Source organism: Artemia sp. Qi Xiang Cuo, chromosome 15 (assembly GCF_049724085.1).
Source record: "Artemia sp. Qi Xiang Cuo chromosome 15, ASM4972408v1, whole genome shotgun sequence".
Classification (NCBI taxonomy): Eukaryota; Metazoa; Arthropoda; class Branchiopoda; order Anostraca; family Artemiidae; genus Artemia; species Artemia sp. Qi Xiang Cuo.
In genome coordinates this window covers 30568519-30587636 of record NC_142808.1, presented here as the reverse complement: position 1 = coordinate 30587636, position 19118 = coordinate 30568519, and the positions used below count along the sequence as shown (strand labels likewise).

At 37.6% G+C, this 19118-nt stretch overlaps 1 protein-coding gene across 1 annotated transcript in view; it reads right to left on the bottom strand.

The window, feature by feature from the left end:
- The window catches only part of LOC148943542 (protein phosphatase 1H), a 61481-nt gene that overhangs the window by 18757 nt on the left and 23606 nt on the right, over positions 1 to 19118 (bottom strand). Inside the window, exons 6-7 of the mRNA XM_089101022.1 lie at positions 15552 to 15734; positions 12969 to 13240 (exon numbers count right to left, since the gene is read on the bottom strand). Of these exons, the coding sequence (XP_088957148.1) occupies positions 12969 to 13240; positions 15552 to 15734 (455 nt within the window). The remainder of the gene's footprint in view (positions 1 to 12968; positions 13241 to 15551; positions 15735 to 19118) is intronic.

Here is a 19118-nt window from a genome sequence, read left to right as displayed (position 1 = left end):
ACAACCCTCGGGGCAAGGGTTTTAAGTTATGCCCAGGGGGCATATAAGGCTTTTATAGAAGGCGTTGTCATAGAAACTTCAAAAAAGGCTCATTCGACTGGAAATTCAAAGGGCTAGTGCCCTTTTTATTAGTCGAAAGTGATTGGAGGGCAGCTAGCCCCCCAAGCCCATCATTCCCCCAAACACATCCAATCAAATTTTGAGATAGCCATAAAGTTCAGCGTAGTTGATTTCCAGATAGAATATATGTTTTTGAGGAGGACACTCCCTACAACCCTCGGGGCAAGGGTTTTAGGTTATGCCCTGGGGGCAAATAAGGTTTTTATATAATGCGTTGACGTAGAAACTTCAAGAAAGGCTCATTCGATTGAAAATTCAAAGGGCTAGTGCCCTTTTTAATAGTCAATAGGGATTGGAGGGCAACTAGCCCCCCCCCCCCTCACGCCCATCATTTCCCCATAAATATCCAATCAAAATTTTGAGATAGCCATTTTGTTCAGCGTAGTTGATTTCCAGATATAAAATATGTTTTTGAGGAGGACACTGACACTCCCCCACAACCCTCGGGGCAAGGGTTTTAAGTTATTCCCTGGGGGCATATAAGGTTTTTATAGAAGATGTTGTCGTAGAAACTTCAACAGAGGCTCATTCGATTGGAAATTCAAAGGGCTAGTGCCCTTTTTAATAGTCGAAAGTGATTGGAGGGCAACTACCCTCCCCCCCACGCCCATCATTCCCCCACACATCCAATCAACATTTTGAGATAGCCATTTTGTTCAGCGTAGATGATTTCCAAACAGAAAATATGTTTTTGAGGAGGACACTCCACTACAACCCTCGGGGCAAGGGTTTTACGTTATGCCCTGGGGTTATATAAGGTTTTTATAGTTTGTCGTTGGTTGTCGTAGAAACTTCAATAAAGGCACATTTAATTAGAAATTACAAGGGATAGTACCTTTTTTAATAGTCAAAAGCGATTGGAGGGCCAATAGCCCCCCCCCCCACGCCCATCCTTTTCCGAAACACATACCATCAAAATTTTGATATAGCCATTATGTTCAGCGTAGTTGATTTCCAAATAGAAAATATGTTTTTGAGGAGGACACTCCCCCACAACCCTCTGGGCAAGGGTTTTAAGTTATGCCCTGGGGGCATATAAGGTTTTTATAGAAGGCGTTACGTAGAAACTTCAGAAAAGGCTCATTCGATTGGAAATTAAAAGGGCTATTGCCCTTTTTAATAGTCGAAAGTGATTGGAGGGCAACGAGCCCCCCCTCACGCAATCATTCCCCCAAACAAATCCAATCAAAATTTTGAGATAGCCATTTTGTTTAGCGCAGTTGATTTCCACATAGAAAATATTTTTTTGAGGAGGACACTCCCCCACAACCCTAGGGGCAAGGGTTATAAGTTATGCCCTGGGGGCATATAAGGTTTTTATAGAAGGCGCTGTCATAAAAACTTCACAAAAGGCTCATTCGACTGGAAATTCAAAGGGCTAGTGCCCATTTTAATAGTCGAAAGTGATTGGAGGGCAGCTAGCCCTCCCCCCCCCGCCCGTCATTCCTCCAAACACATCCCATCAAATTTTTGAGATAGCCATTTTCTTCAGCGTAGATGATTTCCAGATAGAATATATGTTTTTGAGGAGTACACTCCCCACAACCCTAGGGGCAAGGGTTTTAGGTTATGCCCTGGGGGCAAATAAGGTTTTTATAGAAGGCGTTGACGTAGAAACTTCAAGAAAGGCTCATTCGAATTAAAATTCAAAGGGCTAGGGCCCTTTTTAATATTCGAAAGTTATTGGAGGGCAACTAGCCCCCCCCCCCCCCAAACGCCCATCATTTCCCAAAAACATCCAATCAAAATTTTGAGATAGCCATTTTGTTAAGCGTAGTTGATTTCCAGATAGAAAATATGTTTTTGAGGAGGACACTCCCCCACAACCCTGGGGGCAAGGGTTTTAAGTTATGACCTGGGTGTAAATAAGTTTTTTATAGAAGGCATTGTCATAGAAACTTCAAGAGGGGCTATTTCTATGGGTAATTAAAAGGACTAGTGCCGTTTATACTAGTTGAAAGTGACTGGAGGGCAACTACCCTCCCCCCGACGCCCATCATTCCCCCACACATCCAATCAAAATTTTGAGATAGCCATTTTGTTCAGCGTAGTTGATTTCCAGACAGAAAATGTTTTTAAGGAGGACACTCCACTACAACCCTCGGGGCAAGGGTTTTAAGTTATGCCCTGGGGTTATATAAGGTTTTTATAGTTTGTCGTTGATTGTCGTAGAAACTTCAAGAAAGGCTCTTCGACTGGAAATTCAAAGGGCTAGTGCCCTTTTTAATAGTCGAAAGTGATTGGAGAGCAACTAGCCCCCCCGCCCAACATTCCCCCAAAAACATCCAATCAAAATTTTGAGATAGTCATTTTGTTCAGCGTAGTTGATTTCCAGATAGAAAATATGTTTTTGAGGAGGACACTCCCCCACAACTCTCGGGGCAAGGGTTGTAAGTTAAGCCCTGGGGGCATATAAGGTTTTTACAGAAGGCGTTGTCGTAGAAGCTTCAAAAAAGGCTCATTCCATTGGAAATTGAAAGGGCTAGTGCCCTTTCTAATAGTTGAAAGTGATTGGAAGGTAACTAACCCCCTTCTCACGCCCACCTTTTCCCCAAACAAATCCAATCAAAATTATGAGATAGCCATTTTGTTTAACGTAGTTTTAAGTTCTGTAAACTAGGTCTTTGAGGGTGATAGCCCCCTCACCGACATCAGGGCAAGGGTTGTAAGTTATGCCCTGGGACATATAAGGTTTTTATAGAACGCGTTGTCGTAGAAACTTGAAAAAGGGCTCATTCCATTAGAAATTGAAATGGCTAGTGTCCTTTTTGACAGTCGAAAGTAATTGGAAGGCAACTAACACCCCTTCCACGCCCACCATTTCCCCAAACACATCCAATCAAAATTTTGAGATAGCCATTATGTTCCACACAGTTAAAGTTCAGGAAATTATACCTTTGAGCAGGACATTCCCCCACAGTCTTGAGAGCAAGGGTTATAAGTTATGCCCTGGGACCATATAAGTTTTATTGAAATATGTGTCGTAGAAACTTGTAAAAGGGCTCATTCGATTGGAAATTCAAAGGTCTAGTGCCCTTGTTAATAGTCAAAAGTGATTTGAGGGGAACTAGCTCCCCTCTCTCGTCCATCATTCCCCCAAACACATCCAATTAAAATTTTGAGATAGCCATTTTGTTCAGCGTAGTTGATTTCCTGATAGAAAATATGTTTTTGAGGAGGACACCCCCACAACCCTCAGGGCAAGGGTCTTAAGTTATGCCCTGGGGGCATATAAGGTTTTTATAGAAGGCGTTGTCGTAGAAACTTCAAAACAGGCTCATTCAATTGGAAATTCGAAGGGCCAGTACCCTTTTTAATAGTCTAAAGTGATTGGAGGGCAATTAGCCCCCCCCCCCACGCCCATCATTCTCCCAAACACATCCAATCAAAATTTTGAGATAGCCATAAAGTTCAGCGTAGTTGATTTCCAGATAGAAAATATGTTTTTGAGGAGGACACTCCCCCACTACCATCAGGGAAAGGGTTTTAAGTTATGACCTGGGGACGTTTAAGGTTTTTACAGAAGGAGTTGTCGTAGAAACTTCAAAAAAGGCTCATTACATTGGAAATTCAAAGGGCTAGGGCCCTTTTTAATACTTGAAAGTGATTGGACGGTAACTAGCCCCCCTCTCACGCCCACCTTTTCCCCAAACACATCCAATCAAAATTTTGAGATAGCCATTTTGTTTAACGTAGTTTTAAGTTCTGGAAATTAGGTCTTTGAGGATGATAGCCCCCTCACAGCCCTCAGGACAAGGGTCGTAAGTTATGCCCTGGGGCATATAAAGTTTTTATAGAACGCGTAGTCGTAGAAAATTCAAAAAGGGCTCATTCGATTAGAAATTGAAATGGCTTGTGCCCTTTTTAATAGTCAAAAGTAATTGGAAGGCAACTAACACCCCTTCCACGCCCACCATTTCCCCAAACACATCCAATCAAAATTTTGAGATAACCATTTTCTTCCACGCAGTTAAAGTTCAGGAAATTATACTTTTGAGCAGGATACTCCCCCACAGTCTTGAGAGCAAGGGTTATAAGTTATGCCCTGGGACCATATAAGTTTTATTGAAATCTGTGTCGTAGAAACTAGTAAAAGGGCTCATTCGATTGGAAAATCAAAGGTCTAGTGCCTTTGTTAATAGTCGAAAGTGATTTGAGGGGAACTAGCTCCCCTCTCTCGTCCATCATTCCCCCAAACATATCCAATCAAAATTTTAAGACTGCCATTTTCTTCATCGTAGTTGATTTCCAGATAAAATACAAGATTTAGATGCTGACACTCCCCCCCAACACCCCGGTCAAAGGTTTTATCTTAGGCCTTGGCGCTAACTAAAGTTTTCACGGAAGGTGCTGTTAGAAAAACTTCAATACAGACTGATTTATTTGAAAAATCAAAGGTCTCGTGACTTGTTTAATGTTTGAAAATGTTGTGAGGGAAATTAGCCCCCCCCCCCCCTCCCATCATTCCCCCCAACACATCCAATCAAAATTTTGAGATAGCCATTTTGTTCAGCGTAGCTGATTTCCAAATAAAAAATATGTTTTTGAGGAGGATACTTCCCCACAACCCTCAGGGCAAGAATTTTAAGTTATTCCCTGGGGGCATATAAGGTTTTTACAGAAGGCGTTGTCGTAGAAACTTCAAAAAAGGCTCATTCCATTGGAAATTGAAAGGGCTAGTGCCCTTTCTAATAGTTGAAAGTGATTGGACGGTAACTAGCCCCCTTCTCACGCCCACCTTTTCCCCAAGCAAATCCAATCAAAATTGTGAGATAGCCATTTTGTTTAACGTAGTTTTAAGTTCTGTAAATTAGGTCTTTGAGGGTGACAACCCCCTCACAGCTCTCAGGACAAGTGTTTTAAGTTATACCCTGGCGGCATATAAAGTTTTTATAGAACGCGTTGTTGTAGAAACTTCAAAAAGGGCTCATTCAAATAGACATTGAAATGGCTTGTGCCCTTTTTGACAGTCAAAAGTAATTGGAAGGCAACTAACACCCCTTCCACGCCCACCATTTCTCCAAACACATCCAATCAAAATTTTGAGATAGCCATTTTGTTCCACGCAGTTAAAGTTCAGGAAATTATACTTTTGAGCAGGACATTCCCCCACAGTCTTGAGAGCAAGGGTTATAAGTTATGCCCTGGGACCATGTAAGAAACGTCGTAGAAACTTGTAAAAGGGCTCATTCGATTGGAAATTCAAAGGTCTAGTGCCTTTGTTAATAGTCGAAAGTGATTTGAGGGGAACTAGCTCCCCTCTCTCGTCCATCATTCCCCCAAACACATCCAATTAAAATTTTGAGATAGCCATTTTGTTCAGCGTAGTTGATTTCCTGATAGAAAATATGTTTTGAGGAGGACACTCCCCCACAGCCCTCAAGGCAAGGGTTTTAAGTTATGCCCTGGGGGTATATATCGTTTTTATAGAAGGCTTTGTCGTAGACACTTCGAAACAGGCTCATTAAATTGGAAATTCGAAGGGCTAGTACCCTTTTTAATAGCCGAAAGTGACTGGAGGGCAAGTAGCCCCCCCCCGCGCCCATCATTCTCCCAAACACATCCAATCAAAATTTTGAGATAGCTATTTTGTTCAGCGTAGCTGATTTCCAAATAAAAATATGTTTTTGAGGAGGATACTTCCCCACAACCCTCAGGGCAAGAGTTTTAAGTTATTCCCTGGGGGCATATAAGGTTTTTATAGAAGGCGTTATCGTAGAAACTTCAAAAAAGGCTCATTCGATTGGAAATTCCAAGGGATGGTGCCCTTTTTAATAGTCAAAAGTGATTGGAGGGCAACTAGCCCCCCCCCCCAAGCCCATCATTTCTCCAAACACTTCCAATTAAAATTTTGAGATAAGCATTTTGTTGAGCGTAGTTGATTTCCAGCTAGAAAATATGTTTTTGAGGAGGGCACTCCCCCAGAGCCCTCAGGGCAAGGGTTTTAAGTTATACCCTGGCGGCATACAAGGTTTTTACAGAAGGCGTTGTCGTAGAAACTTCAAAACAGGCTCATTTGATTGGGCTATCTCAATCGAACAAAATTTTGCACTTTACTGAAAAAAGACCAAATGAATGTGCATTGTCAGTTAAATCTACATATACTGATATTTAGTATTAAAAATGTTAATATTATTTGATTTATTAAAGTTATAAAAGTAAAAACATTTATATTTTTCAGTAAAGTGCAACTTTCGTTATTACTAAGGAAGGCATAGGGGTTTTGAGCCCTACTTATGTTAATTTGTGCTCGTTTTGAGTTTGACTCGGTTATTTATTGTAATTTCTTTTCGTTTTGGGGTTCATTCATTTATCGATGCTGATTTTTGGTAGTTTCACGCTTGGCAGATTATTTTTGCTCATTTTTTGTCTAATGGAGTTCTTTATTTTTCTTTGAAAAACTTATTTTGTGGAAAAAGTTTTTTTTAATTAATTTTCTACAAAATCCATCTCGACTACAAAAAGTTCTCTTAAAATCAATAAAAAAAACACAGAAGAGCTCCAAAATTACTCATAGCCCGAAACAAAAATAATTGAAATACGATTAATATTTATGCTTTAAGCCTGATTTCTTTTTCTGGCGTTAAGTTGTTCAGCTTGTAAATTGACCCCGCTATGTTTTTTTTTTGTTTTTTTTTTAGAAACAGCATGTATAGAAGATTTGTGTTTCAACAAAATGAGTGACCCAGATATTCTCTAGCCCATTTTATTTTTAGACTGTAAGCAAAGAAGTGGAGTGAGCCATTTTTTAACTTAAATCTATGACATCCCCTTCTTATACAGTGATGTTTAAAGTTGTATGCATGTAACAGTTGTTCAGTGTTTAATAGATAATCTTTATTAATTGTTCTGATAAACGTTGTGATGTCTTTTGTCCTTATTCCCGTATTTTGTCGTTTTCTCTTCGACTTTGTGTACTGTTTTTGTATTGGTTGACGGGTTAGAAATAAATAAATAGGCAGAGGAATCTACCCAGCGCAAACATGACCATTCCATCAGCTTTCCATAAGTTCAGCTTAACAGAAAAATTCAGTCGAATCAATGGAATCACCAACTAGCCAGCCAGTTGGCTAATCCAAGCTGAAATATATACAGGAACTTAGAATAGTCAAGTGATTGACTAAAATCAAGGCAGTAAGGTAATGGGCCCTTTAACTGCAGGCTCCCAATTCACCAACCGCTATCTTGTTGGTGTTTACCTACAACTGGCAATTTTGAAAATTCCTGTGCATCTCAAAACTGATAAGTTCAGGAAATAGTAAAAAGAAAGGGTACAGGTTTCATAACAGTTTTTCCATTATGGAAAATTGGTGGCTGAGATGGATACCAAATGATTCGAGATGTATTTATAGCTTGCGTTGTTTTTATACTCTCAAAAGCGAGAGCTCAAATATATGCGGCCATCCAACATTGCAGTCGTGTGTATCATGCGAATTGCAAGCACGTCCAGTAAGACATTGTTTTTTTTATTTTATCTTTTGCAAGTGAACCCAGCAAAGCCGAAGTTTGGCTGGACATTCCTGAACAGTGAGGTTACGCCAGTTGTGCTAGCCCTTAATCAATTGTCAGATGGCAGGTCCCCTGGGTAATACACATTCATATGCCGTAAAAAAAGAAAATTATTCATGTGCGGGGGAATTAACCTTGTGATTTAGTGTGTGGCTGTGGTAGGAAATCTTAGAATACCTCTTCTATGCTGTATGATTAATTCTTCTAGTCCCCCCCTGGATACGGCCTTGTCCATCATGTTTGATTTTTTTTTCATCTAAATTTGGAGAAAGTTTGATATGCTGAGCCAGTGCCATTTAAAGTGGGTTATTTAATCAGTGTATTATACGAAGTAATTAGCAGGTAATCATTCGAAGAATATCCCGTTTTTTTTATCTTGATATTAATAATTGTACTTAAGGATGAAATGAAAAAAACATTCATCTTCAAGCTAATTTGCGTAAATTCCTGAGCAGATGTTTGCATTAATAAGTGTATAGTCATATTTTTCAAGCTCGAGAGCACCGAAATATCCGTTACTCGTCAAATACTTTTATATTAAAGCGTTTTTTTTTTATTTCTTAGACGAGCAAAAACGATACAATAGCAAGTTTCAAGATCCTTGGTGATAAGTCCTACCATACATCAATTGGGCTGATACTCAGAGACATCAAAAGCCATGGACTGTGTCATAAATATTGAAAATACAAATCTTTTTTTACGACACAAAAACATTTTTTTTTCACGGACTAATATGTCCAAGCCGAGTAAACACCTCCTATATTACTGAGCAGCACTACTGATTACCCCATATTCTTTTGTCAAACTTTCTACTGGTCACTGACCACATTCCTGTCACATTTTCAGTGAATGGCTCCCTGACTGCAATGAGTCAGTGAGGAGAAAGGTGAAGCAAGTATACTGTTAGGGTAAATGTTAGTTAAATCTTCTATAGGTTTTCCGGATTTGTTTATCCCCCCCCCCCCCCCTTACTGTGTTCACCACATCTCCAACTATCAGGGTATTAATTTTCTTGAGAAAGATGTCGTTTCTACAAAGAAATCTATACACTCCTGTTGTTTCTGTTTCGTTTGTGGAACCAAATGATTTTCAGCACTTGATGAGTATCTAGCCAGATTAGAGCACCAATTGTATCTGCCTCCTTACAAAAATATTTCACTGTGATTCCACAGTGTTTTTATCTTTTCTTTAAAAAAATACAAGCAAAGGAATTTCACTTTGAGGCTTCCTTTTTTCAGCTTTTTTAAAGTGATGTGCAGATATTACTGGTATAGTGCTCTACACAAACGCTGCAGGCTGCTTGGTTATTATGCTATAAAGGGCAGTTCGTTTGTCCTTATTTGGGGGTATCCATGGCTCTCTGACAAATCAATAATGAATTTCAGTTCCTAAGCTTTTTCGTCACCATTTTCTTAAAATAGTACATCCATCCATCTTTGTTTGCTTTGACAGAGATATAGTATTTGAGGGCTTTCAAAATACTCACTCTAGTTAAGAATATCTCAAAGACACTCAGTTGGACATTTGTGGTTGGTGTGAAATGTACGAAGGTCCTTCAGGAAGTAGCCTCTGATTATTTATTTTCAACTTTTAGTTACTATGGGCTTGGGTACGCCTTTTACTAGATTGCGGCAACTAAATCAAGAAGTATGCATTATATACATCTCAAAATTACAATCTTGATATACTTTTCAACGAACTAGCATTCACATTCAGACACTTATTATAACTCTGCAATAGCTTAGAAATTATATCAGCACTTAAATCTATCACCTATTTCTTCAGCCAGCACGTGATCTCCTTTTTCAGCTCGTTATCATCATCAAACGGCTAAATCATTGATAAACATGATCGTTGAGACGTAGCCTGGCCATAGTCCCTAATTTCTGAGACAAAAGTAGAGTCAAGGATGTGGGCCGATACAAATTCACCGAATGAAGCCAAAAAGCCCTGCAAACATTTTTCTGGCAAGAAATTCAAGGAAACCTCATCGCGGCTTGTCCTCTGGTCAAATAAAAAAGGCAATTCTGGTCAATTCAGTTAATTCGTGAGAAGATTGTTGTTTCTTATCACTGCACATCTATTTTACAGATTGAAAGGACCTACTTTTTCTTCTTCGACTTTTTATCACTTTCTGTTGTCTGATGGATTTAAAACAAAGACTGTAAAATACATACAAAAGGGTTTAACTGACAACTACACCAATTACGATAATTAAAACATGTTACAGAATTTAGTGGTAATTTTTTTGTTACCATGCTTCCGTCTAGTTCAGGCCTATAACATCGGCAAAGAGAACTAAGATTATTACAGAAAAGTGTATGGATTAATACGCCATCTATATTAAGATTTCAAAATAAGTTTATTTTATTTAAACAAAAAGAAAAAGTTTAAGAAATATTTCAGAGAAGAAACATTATTAAAAGAAAAAGAGACGCCCAGCCTTCATGACAAACCCTCTGCCTCCCCAGTCCTAGAGGCGGACCTATGTGCATTTATGGTAATATAACTACTGCTGTGTATGGTAGACGAAATAAATAGAAATTGTAAAGACGATTTATCGAGTCATTGATTCTGTTAAATGTATCGGATATACAACTGAAGAAGTCATTTAGTTCCTTAAACCGATTTTATTATATATCTATGTCTTGTTCATCTTTTTATAAATTTGTTTACAAGGACAATTCATATGCTAAAAATGACATTTTTATGACCTGGCACTATTAAAAAAAAATTTTTTTGAACACTACCTGACAAGTCAGATATTGAATGCTTGTTTTAGATTAATGAAATTTCCAAGTCTGTTCATATAAGAGACCACTCCCATTCTTAAACTTTTGTTTTGGATATTTTCTCTTCCTGCGTTTAGCAAATCAAATAGCTTTATCAGGTATATCTATCCTTGAAACAATCAATATGTTTAAACAAATTATCAATTAGAATCTACTATGCAGTTAGAAGAAAATCCAACAGAAAATTACACAAAAACCAAACAACTAGAACAATATTACAACAAAACTATATAAGTTAAAACAAACATTTTAGTACGCTATCATAGGCAGCGCAATAGCGCTGCAAAAGTAAAGAGTGATGTGGGCACAATATGTTATTTATTTATTTTTTTTAGACCAGGGCACTTCGAATCGAAGGAGTTGTTGTAGAAACTTCGAAAAGGGCTCGTATTTTCCCAAAATGCATCTGATAGAAATTTTGAGGTTGCCATTGCAGAAACTTTGAAAACAGCTCATTCGATTGGAAGTTGATAGGGTCAGCGCCCTTTCTAATAGTCGAAAGTGATTGAAGGGCAACTAACCCCCCTCCCACGCCCATTATTTTCCCAAACACATCCATTCAAAATTTTGAGATAGCCATGTTGTTCAACGTAAATGAAAGGTCCAGAAATTATGTTCTTGAGGATGACACCCCTCCCCTCAGCCCTCAGGGCAAGGGTTGTAAGTTATGCCCTAGGGACATATAAGGTATATATAGAAAGGGTGATCGCATAAACTTCGGAGGGGGCTCATTAGATTGGTAATCAGAAGTTCGAGCACTCTTTTTAAGATTTAGAATGATCGGAGGGTGGATACCCCCCCCCCACCTCATATTTTCCCGAAATACATCTGATAGAAATTTTGAGATGCTCATTTGATGTCGTAGAAACATTGAAAATGGCTAATTCGATTGGAAATTGAAAGGGTTAGTGCCCCTTTCAATATTCAAAAGTGATTGGAGGGCAACAAGCTCCCCCCCCCCCTCACACGCCAATCAACTCTTAACACACACTTCACCAAAATTTTGAGATAGCCATTTTGTTCAGCGTAGTTGAAAGGTCTGGAAATTATGTCTTTGACAACCCCATACCTTCTCCAGACCAGAACATAATTTGCACTTTACTGAAAAAACATGGTTGTGGATTGTCAGCTTAGTATAGGCTACATATGCTGATATATATTCCTTAAAGTTTTGATAATTTTCTATTTATTAAAGTTTGAAAAGTTAAAACACATCAAACGTATCTTGTTTATTTAAATCATACAATAAATAACCGAGTCAAACTCAAAACGAGCAAAAATTAACATGAGTAGGGCTGACAACCCTCATGCCTTCTCAAGACCAGAACATAATTTGCACTTTACTGAAAACAAAATATATTTAAAATGTTTTCACTTGTTGAAAATACTATACTAGACATATGAAAGGGGAAATCCTCCTCTTTGCACTCCAATTACAGCGCGGGTGTATGGTGCTCTGTTTAAGAATAACACGAGGTTCGAGGGCAAGAAGCCCTTCTCTCAAGCAAATTCATTTTTCAAACGCATCTAGTCAAAATTTTGAGACAGCCATTTTGTTCAGCATAGTAGAACGGTCCAGCAACTAAGTCTTTGGGGATTTAGGCATGTCAACCCCCCAAAAATTTTGCAATTGGCCCATTATGCTTTAAAACTGAATGTTGCTGTAAAAGAAATCAAAAGCCATTGTGTTCATGTTTGCCAATAAGACACTTCAGCAATATATCGAGAACGACTGGGGGTATTAAGTTGAAACTTTTGGGGATATCACTATTCCTACTTCGGCTCTTACAATTTAAATAGATAAAAAGAGTGTAAGTGTATCTAGGTTGTCAAAGAGCATAGATAGAATCTTTGGGGAATGATATTAAGTTTTATTTTTCAGGTCAGCTTCAGAAGCTATAAAAAATAAATTAAAAATACTGTTTGTGTCTAGATTAAAAATTGCTGACAAAGTTTCTCAAGCATACAAATAGCAACCCATACTATGGATTCTAATAGAAAAACTGAAAAGATCTAAAATATTATTTTTTCCATGAAAAAGACTATGTAGATAAAAAACGAACAGAAATTAATTTTTAAAAATATCTCCACAAGACAAGTTTTTCAAAGAAAAGTAGAGCTCCATTAAGCCAAGAATGAGACAAAATAAAGTCAAATAATCTTCCAAGCGTAAAACTACCCCAAATCACTATCAATAAATAAATGAAACTCAAAACGAACAAATGTTACAATGAATACCTGATTCAAACTCAAAACGATGTATATATATATATATATATATATATATATATATATATATATATATATATATATATATATATATATATATATATATATATATATATATATATTTGGGTCTAAAAAAACCTTCAGTTGGAGCATCAGACCCCAACTACCATGAAAAATCTAATTCCCTGAAATATTCGGTGGCGTATCTCCATTACTAAAAGTGACTCCACCTTTTTCCCTCTCTTGCTCTCAATTTATGTAAACTGCGCAATAAGGAATTGCCATTTTACTACGGTACCGAAGGTATTGAAAATTTACCTGTATTTATACCTAGAATCATCTTCAGGAAGGAAACCCTGAATCGAAGACAAGGCAACTTTTGCTGCAATATCGCTGCTTGTCACATCCCAAAGTCCATCAGAGCCCATTACAAGAATATCTAGTTCGGTAATGGATTCTTGCTCGAGATCAAGAATCCGAACTTCAGGCTGAGACGTCAGGAAGGGTTTAATAGGAACTCCGCCAAGTTGAGCCTTGAGATCGTGGTCACCAAAACCCCTTGTAACCCCAATAGTGGCGAGAACTCTGCTCTAAAAAAGAAATCACATTAAATTGAAAATTACAAAATAATACAGAGATGAAAATTCCATTTGCCACACATTTTAAACATGTGATCTTGAATCAACTTCTCGAATCATCTTTTAAGGTTGAAGAATGCCCTCAATAAAAATCACACCTTTATTTCTGGCTGAACACATTTTAAAGTAAATACCAGAGAACAAATTTTTGGAATGACCAAATCCCCCTCAATTAATTTAAAATGATGTTTAATTATTCAATCTTTGTTGTTATTATTATAATTTCTTTTTTTTTCCAGGGATGAACGTATCAGACCAACGGTCATGGGGAAGTGGGAGGGGGTGTGTGTGTGAAGAAGGACTCATTTAACCTTTGGCAGGTAGCATCTTCTATAATTAGAGATATGCGTCTGACTCAACCCTCGCTTAACTGAGCCCAATTCAACCAAACTATTTAACTGAACCCTCGTTCAACTCAAAACATTTTTAACTCAAGCTTATGTACCTCAGCCCTGGTTTAAATCAATCCCTGTTTGACTTAACTCAATCCCTAGCTTGTGAATTAATTTGAACTAGCGTTGATTATTCAACTAAAAGTTTGCTTCTCGCTTCACTCGCTGTTTCCAACTTATATTGCAATGCCCTAAACTTAAGATGATATCTAATGAGATAAGATAAGATTTATTGCTGAAAAAAGGCTATCACAAGCCCAAAAGGGCCGAATTCGCACTTTAGCGTCAAATAAAGCGAAAAAAGAACAACAATAACAAACAATCAAAAAACAACAGAAAATTATAAAAGGGTCAATGTCAAATACGTAAAGATGAGATCTGACCAGATGATATCTCTAAGCTTTAAGTCAAATCAAGCTTCTTAAAATTTATATGGTGAACGTTTAGGCTGTAAATTCGTCAAACGTTCAATTAATTCTTTAACTCACAGACAAAGATATTATAATTCAATATTCTTTCCAAATAAAATAACTGTCACCGTTCAATTATGCCCCCCCCTAACTTCTGCGCAAGACAGTATACAAAATATCACTGATTTATTCTGTTTTTTTTGGGTTTTTTTTTTTTATCTGGCATTATGAACTGACTGTTGATCAGAAATAAGCCCCAAAAATATAATAAAAACCTCAAGATTTTGTATATTGCCTAAGGCTATATCCTGGCTTTGAGGGACAGAGGCTGGGATACGATTGTAAATGTAGCAATTATACTATTCAAAAACATCAAAACAACAATGTTGAATCGAACAGTTAACTTTCAGTTAATGAGTTTATGGAAAACACGACAAGCTTACCCATCTGACTTGCCTCAGAACTTATTGAAATTGAAATAAACTCTCAGGAATGAAGCTATATGGTTTTCTCTGTACTAGGTTGCAGCTATTGTTGCAACCATGAAATTAATAATTTTAAAGATATAATGATAATAATAATGATTTCATAAACAATTTTATGAAATTAATAATTTTAATTAATAATTTTGATGACTAATAATTTCAATGATTTAAATAATCTGAAAACTGCAACTTGGAATGTTACAACGTTCAAATTCACTTATAGTATTGACATTTTGACTGACGAATTCAGACTTCTTGAACTGGACTTGTTAGGAGTTTCACAAACTAGTAACCCAGGAATCGAAAAAAAGAAATTAGGTGAAAGATAATTTATTTACTCAGGCAGGAAGGATGACCTGCAAAAGCAGGGAGTAGGGCTCATGACGAATAAGGAAGCTGCTAAGTCTTGATTAGGTTGGGGAGGTATTAATAATAGAATACTAGTTGCCCCCTTTTTTTTTACTAAAAAGTGCAAGGTCAAGGTCATAGTTCAGTCAAATCAGGCAAGGTATCATAGTATATAGACCAAAAAAAGTAAAAAAAAAGTTTTTCTTCATGAGATTTTGGATAATTAAGACACATCCCCTTACAGACACGTCCTCCAGTATACATAACGCACTGTCACTTCAGATTTTATAGACATGAGAAAAAAAGATATACATTCATTCTCTTTCATCGATTGTAACTGAACCATTCAATATTTTTTCTTTTTAATATTGAGTATAAGAGCAGTTCATTTCATCAGTTCGGTTCATAAATGTATCCAGTTAATTCTTTCAATTTTAGAGGAGAAAAAACGAACAAATTAATGTTTTTTTTTATAAATCTGAAAATTGATAATGCGGGTGTCAACAAATTCATATTGTCAACATAACGGTGAAACCGTTATTCATGCATGGGGGGGGGGCAGCCTTATAGCCTAATTCTTTTTGAGAGATAATCAACCAGCCTAAATGATAAGTAACAGAATACTCACTCTTTTCCCGTCACCAAAAACAACTGGGACCTTGAGATCATCTTCGGTGATAGTTTTATAGGCCCATCCTGTCATGTATGGCTCTCTATAAAGCATCCTCTGCCCAATGTCGTTTTTTGTAGGTCGACGTAAGTAATCTAGAGCTGTAAAACTGGAACCAAGCAATTCTGGCTTTAAGGCTGCCTATAAAAATACAAAACAACTGGATATGATTCACAAGAACATGTAGTTAATGATTAAATATATATATATATATATATATATATATATATATATATATATATATATATATATATATATATATATATATATATATATATATATATATATATATATATATATATATATATATATTAATAAAAGCCTCAATATTTTGGCTTCACGTCCAGAAGCTTTTATAAAAAATAAGAAACAAGAACAAGAAAAACACTAAAATAAACAGTTAAAATAGACAGGAAAATAGCATGAAGAGAAGGAAAAATGCTACACAACACAATTAAAAAGAAAAAGACTATAGAAACTCAAACAAGTCATATATACAAATGTGATTTTTTTTTCAGTAATTTCACTGACCCGGAGCATTTATTGCAATGAGACAGAATAGAGAAATTGTAATTTAATTCATGTATTCATATCCCATTAATATGCAGCCTGAGATTTCACTACTATTTTTTGAGTTTTAGGCTAACTGCCTTTTCAGTAGGGACCTCCCCTAGGTCACTATGCGCGACCTCAGGTGGCGAACAGAGGGACACCCTCCACATTTAACCCTCTTAGGCCCAATTTTATTTATTGCAATGATAAACAACCTTGGTGCCGATTTCCCGGATAGACGGACATTTGTTGATGATCTAACTAACTGTCTTAGAGACATGTTTCAAAAAGTTAAAGAGTAGCCCAATAAACATCTTGGAATCGATACGGACATCTTGGAGTCAACCCTTTAAAGTCAACGGTTTTAACTATTAATTTCCTTAAAACTCCTTCTTCTTTCTCCTGCTCAATCCCTCCTGAAATGTCAGTCACAACTATAAAATTACTGGATGTTACCATCTCAAGCGACTTAAAAGGATTGCCATATTAACCATATTTTAAAACGTGCAAATGCCCGTATTTTCCCTCCTTAAACTCGCCTGTCCTGTTTGGCATCCTGGCATCTCCATTGAGTTGTCGGACTGAAGAGAGGAAGTCCAAAAAAGGTGCCTAAGAATCATCTTTAATGAGGGTCAAGTGCCTTACATTTCCCTTCTTCGGAGAGCCAATCTAGTTAACCTTAAGGAAAGGAGAGCAAAAATCTCCTTGCGTTTCACTGACAATGCCCTTCATAACCCTCGGATAACTACCTTTTTCCCTAGTCAATATTCACCTCTTCGACCCGCCTCCCGCGTTCTGCTTCAACAAAAATCCCTCTTCTTGCCGGATTAAAAGTTGCCACTGAAAGATATGGAAACACTTCCATTCCGTACATACTTGACATACTCAATCAGTGAATCTCCTCCCCCTCCCCTTACTCTCTTTTTACCTTGTACTTTTAATGTTCATTTTGCATATTTCGAGCTTTCTATTTTTTGGTCGTATAACTAAATTGTTTCTCTTTTAATTATTTTATTATCTTTTTAATTTTACGAGTTTTCACTGGTTTGACATTTTGCTGATGAGGCATTGACCTTTTAATTTTATGATTTTCAATTGTTTGACATTTAAAGTATTTGACATTGACCCTTTTTTTGTCTTTGTTTGTATTTGGTTCTTTTTTGTTTATTGACGCTAAAGTGCGAATTCGGCTCATTTGGGCTTGTGATAGCCGTTTTCAGTAATAAATCTTATCTTATATGTAGGGTGTCTCTCCGTGAAAGACGGCACGGACCAAGACGAGACCTAATCCCAGGGCGTCCATAACTATAACTGAGCAAGCCTCGCCCAGGAGTCACAAATACAGGCGGAGGAGGAAGAAGGCCCCTCTGATGCGGACTGAAAAAGGCCCAGCGGCGTATGGACATGTCCTGTCAGCTGCAAACCTTGCCAAAGCAATGGGTTAAATTGTATGGTACTGCAGGATACCATCGTGGAAAGATCCTCTACAGAAGGACAACTGCGAAAGGGCGGAAAATTTAGATATGGACAACGGCCTCTGCAAGTTGACGGAGAGAAGTAACTCACCGCCGTGAACAAATCAGCCAAGAAACCTTCTCCTTTCCAACATGAAACATGACCAGAGACGCGAAAGAGCAAAGTGCTACCTCGTCCGGGGAAACCAACGACTATTGTTGGAGTAATACAAAATTTGTTATCGCGTGTACAGGAAGCCGACGAGCATCATAGGCCTAGAACGACTCCCACGCGGGAAGACACTTTTATATAGAGGAAAAATATTTTCAATATTGGTTTACTCGACACCCGAAATCCAGCTAAACCTTGAAAAATCGATCTTTTATTGAAAAAAAAAAACATTAGATACAAATTGAACATAGTCGACCTGGCTGAGACGCACCTCTCTTGAAATGAAGAAGAAACTATCCAGTAAACCACTTTCCTATTGTCAGGACGAACCGACAACGTTCATAGCCAGGGTGTTGGCTTCATTCTCTCTCCGGCTGTTAAAAGGTCACTGATGAAGTTCACTCCTGTATCGGAAAGAATTGCGACCATTCATCTGAAAAGACCAATCGAAATCTCTAAGTCATCCAGATATACACTCCGGATTTTGCTCGAAGTGAAGAGGATTGTGATCGATTCTACTTCCAGTTACAGAGCGTCATTGACCAAACACCGAAAAAAAATACACTCATTGTCAGGGGCGAATTCAACGCAATTGTGGGTCAAATTCATCGGAATGATGTCATGGGTCCACATGGATATAGACATCTTAATGCAAAGGGAGAATGGCTAATCGACTCCTACAGAGAGAATAAATTATATACCACAAACACCGCTTCCAAGCACAGACAACGACGAAAGGTTACATGGAGAGCACCCAATAGAGTGACTGAAAACATGATTTATTATATTCTGATATCCAGACGATGGAAGTCATCAGTAATGGACACTTTGACTCGGGTCACAAGCTGATATCCAAACTCAAGCTGAGGTTAAAACGACTCCCCAAGATGACAGAAATTCCCAGATTCCGAACTGAACTTCACACGCCCCCACCAAAAAATATGCCTATTAGCTTGTCTTAAATATAGGGGACTTCCTAAGTAAATTCCCTCCCCTCAAAACTCCTGAAGAGATTGACTGCTTAGCTAAACATGACACCTCCGCAATTCTAGAGACCGAAAATGGCATCCTTGGCAGAAAGACTAAAGATGAAAAACTTTAAATCACTGAAGACATAATACGACCGTGCGACCAGAAACAACTGTACAACAACAAATCTGACCTAAGTAGTCAAGACATCAACAAACATATCAAAAGAAAAGTTGAGCAGGAAGTCAGAAAGGCATCCCGAAACAATTTCCCTGAGAAGTATAAGAACAATAAAGCAACTACTTAGCTCAAGAAAGGCAACTACCATGAAATCTTCAAAACAATCAGAGAACTATTCACCAGGATAGGTCCACCCAC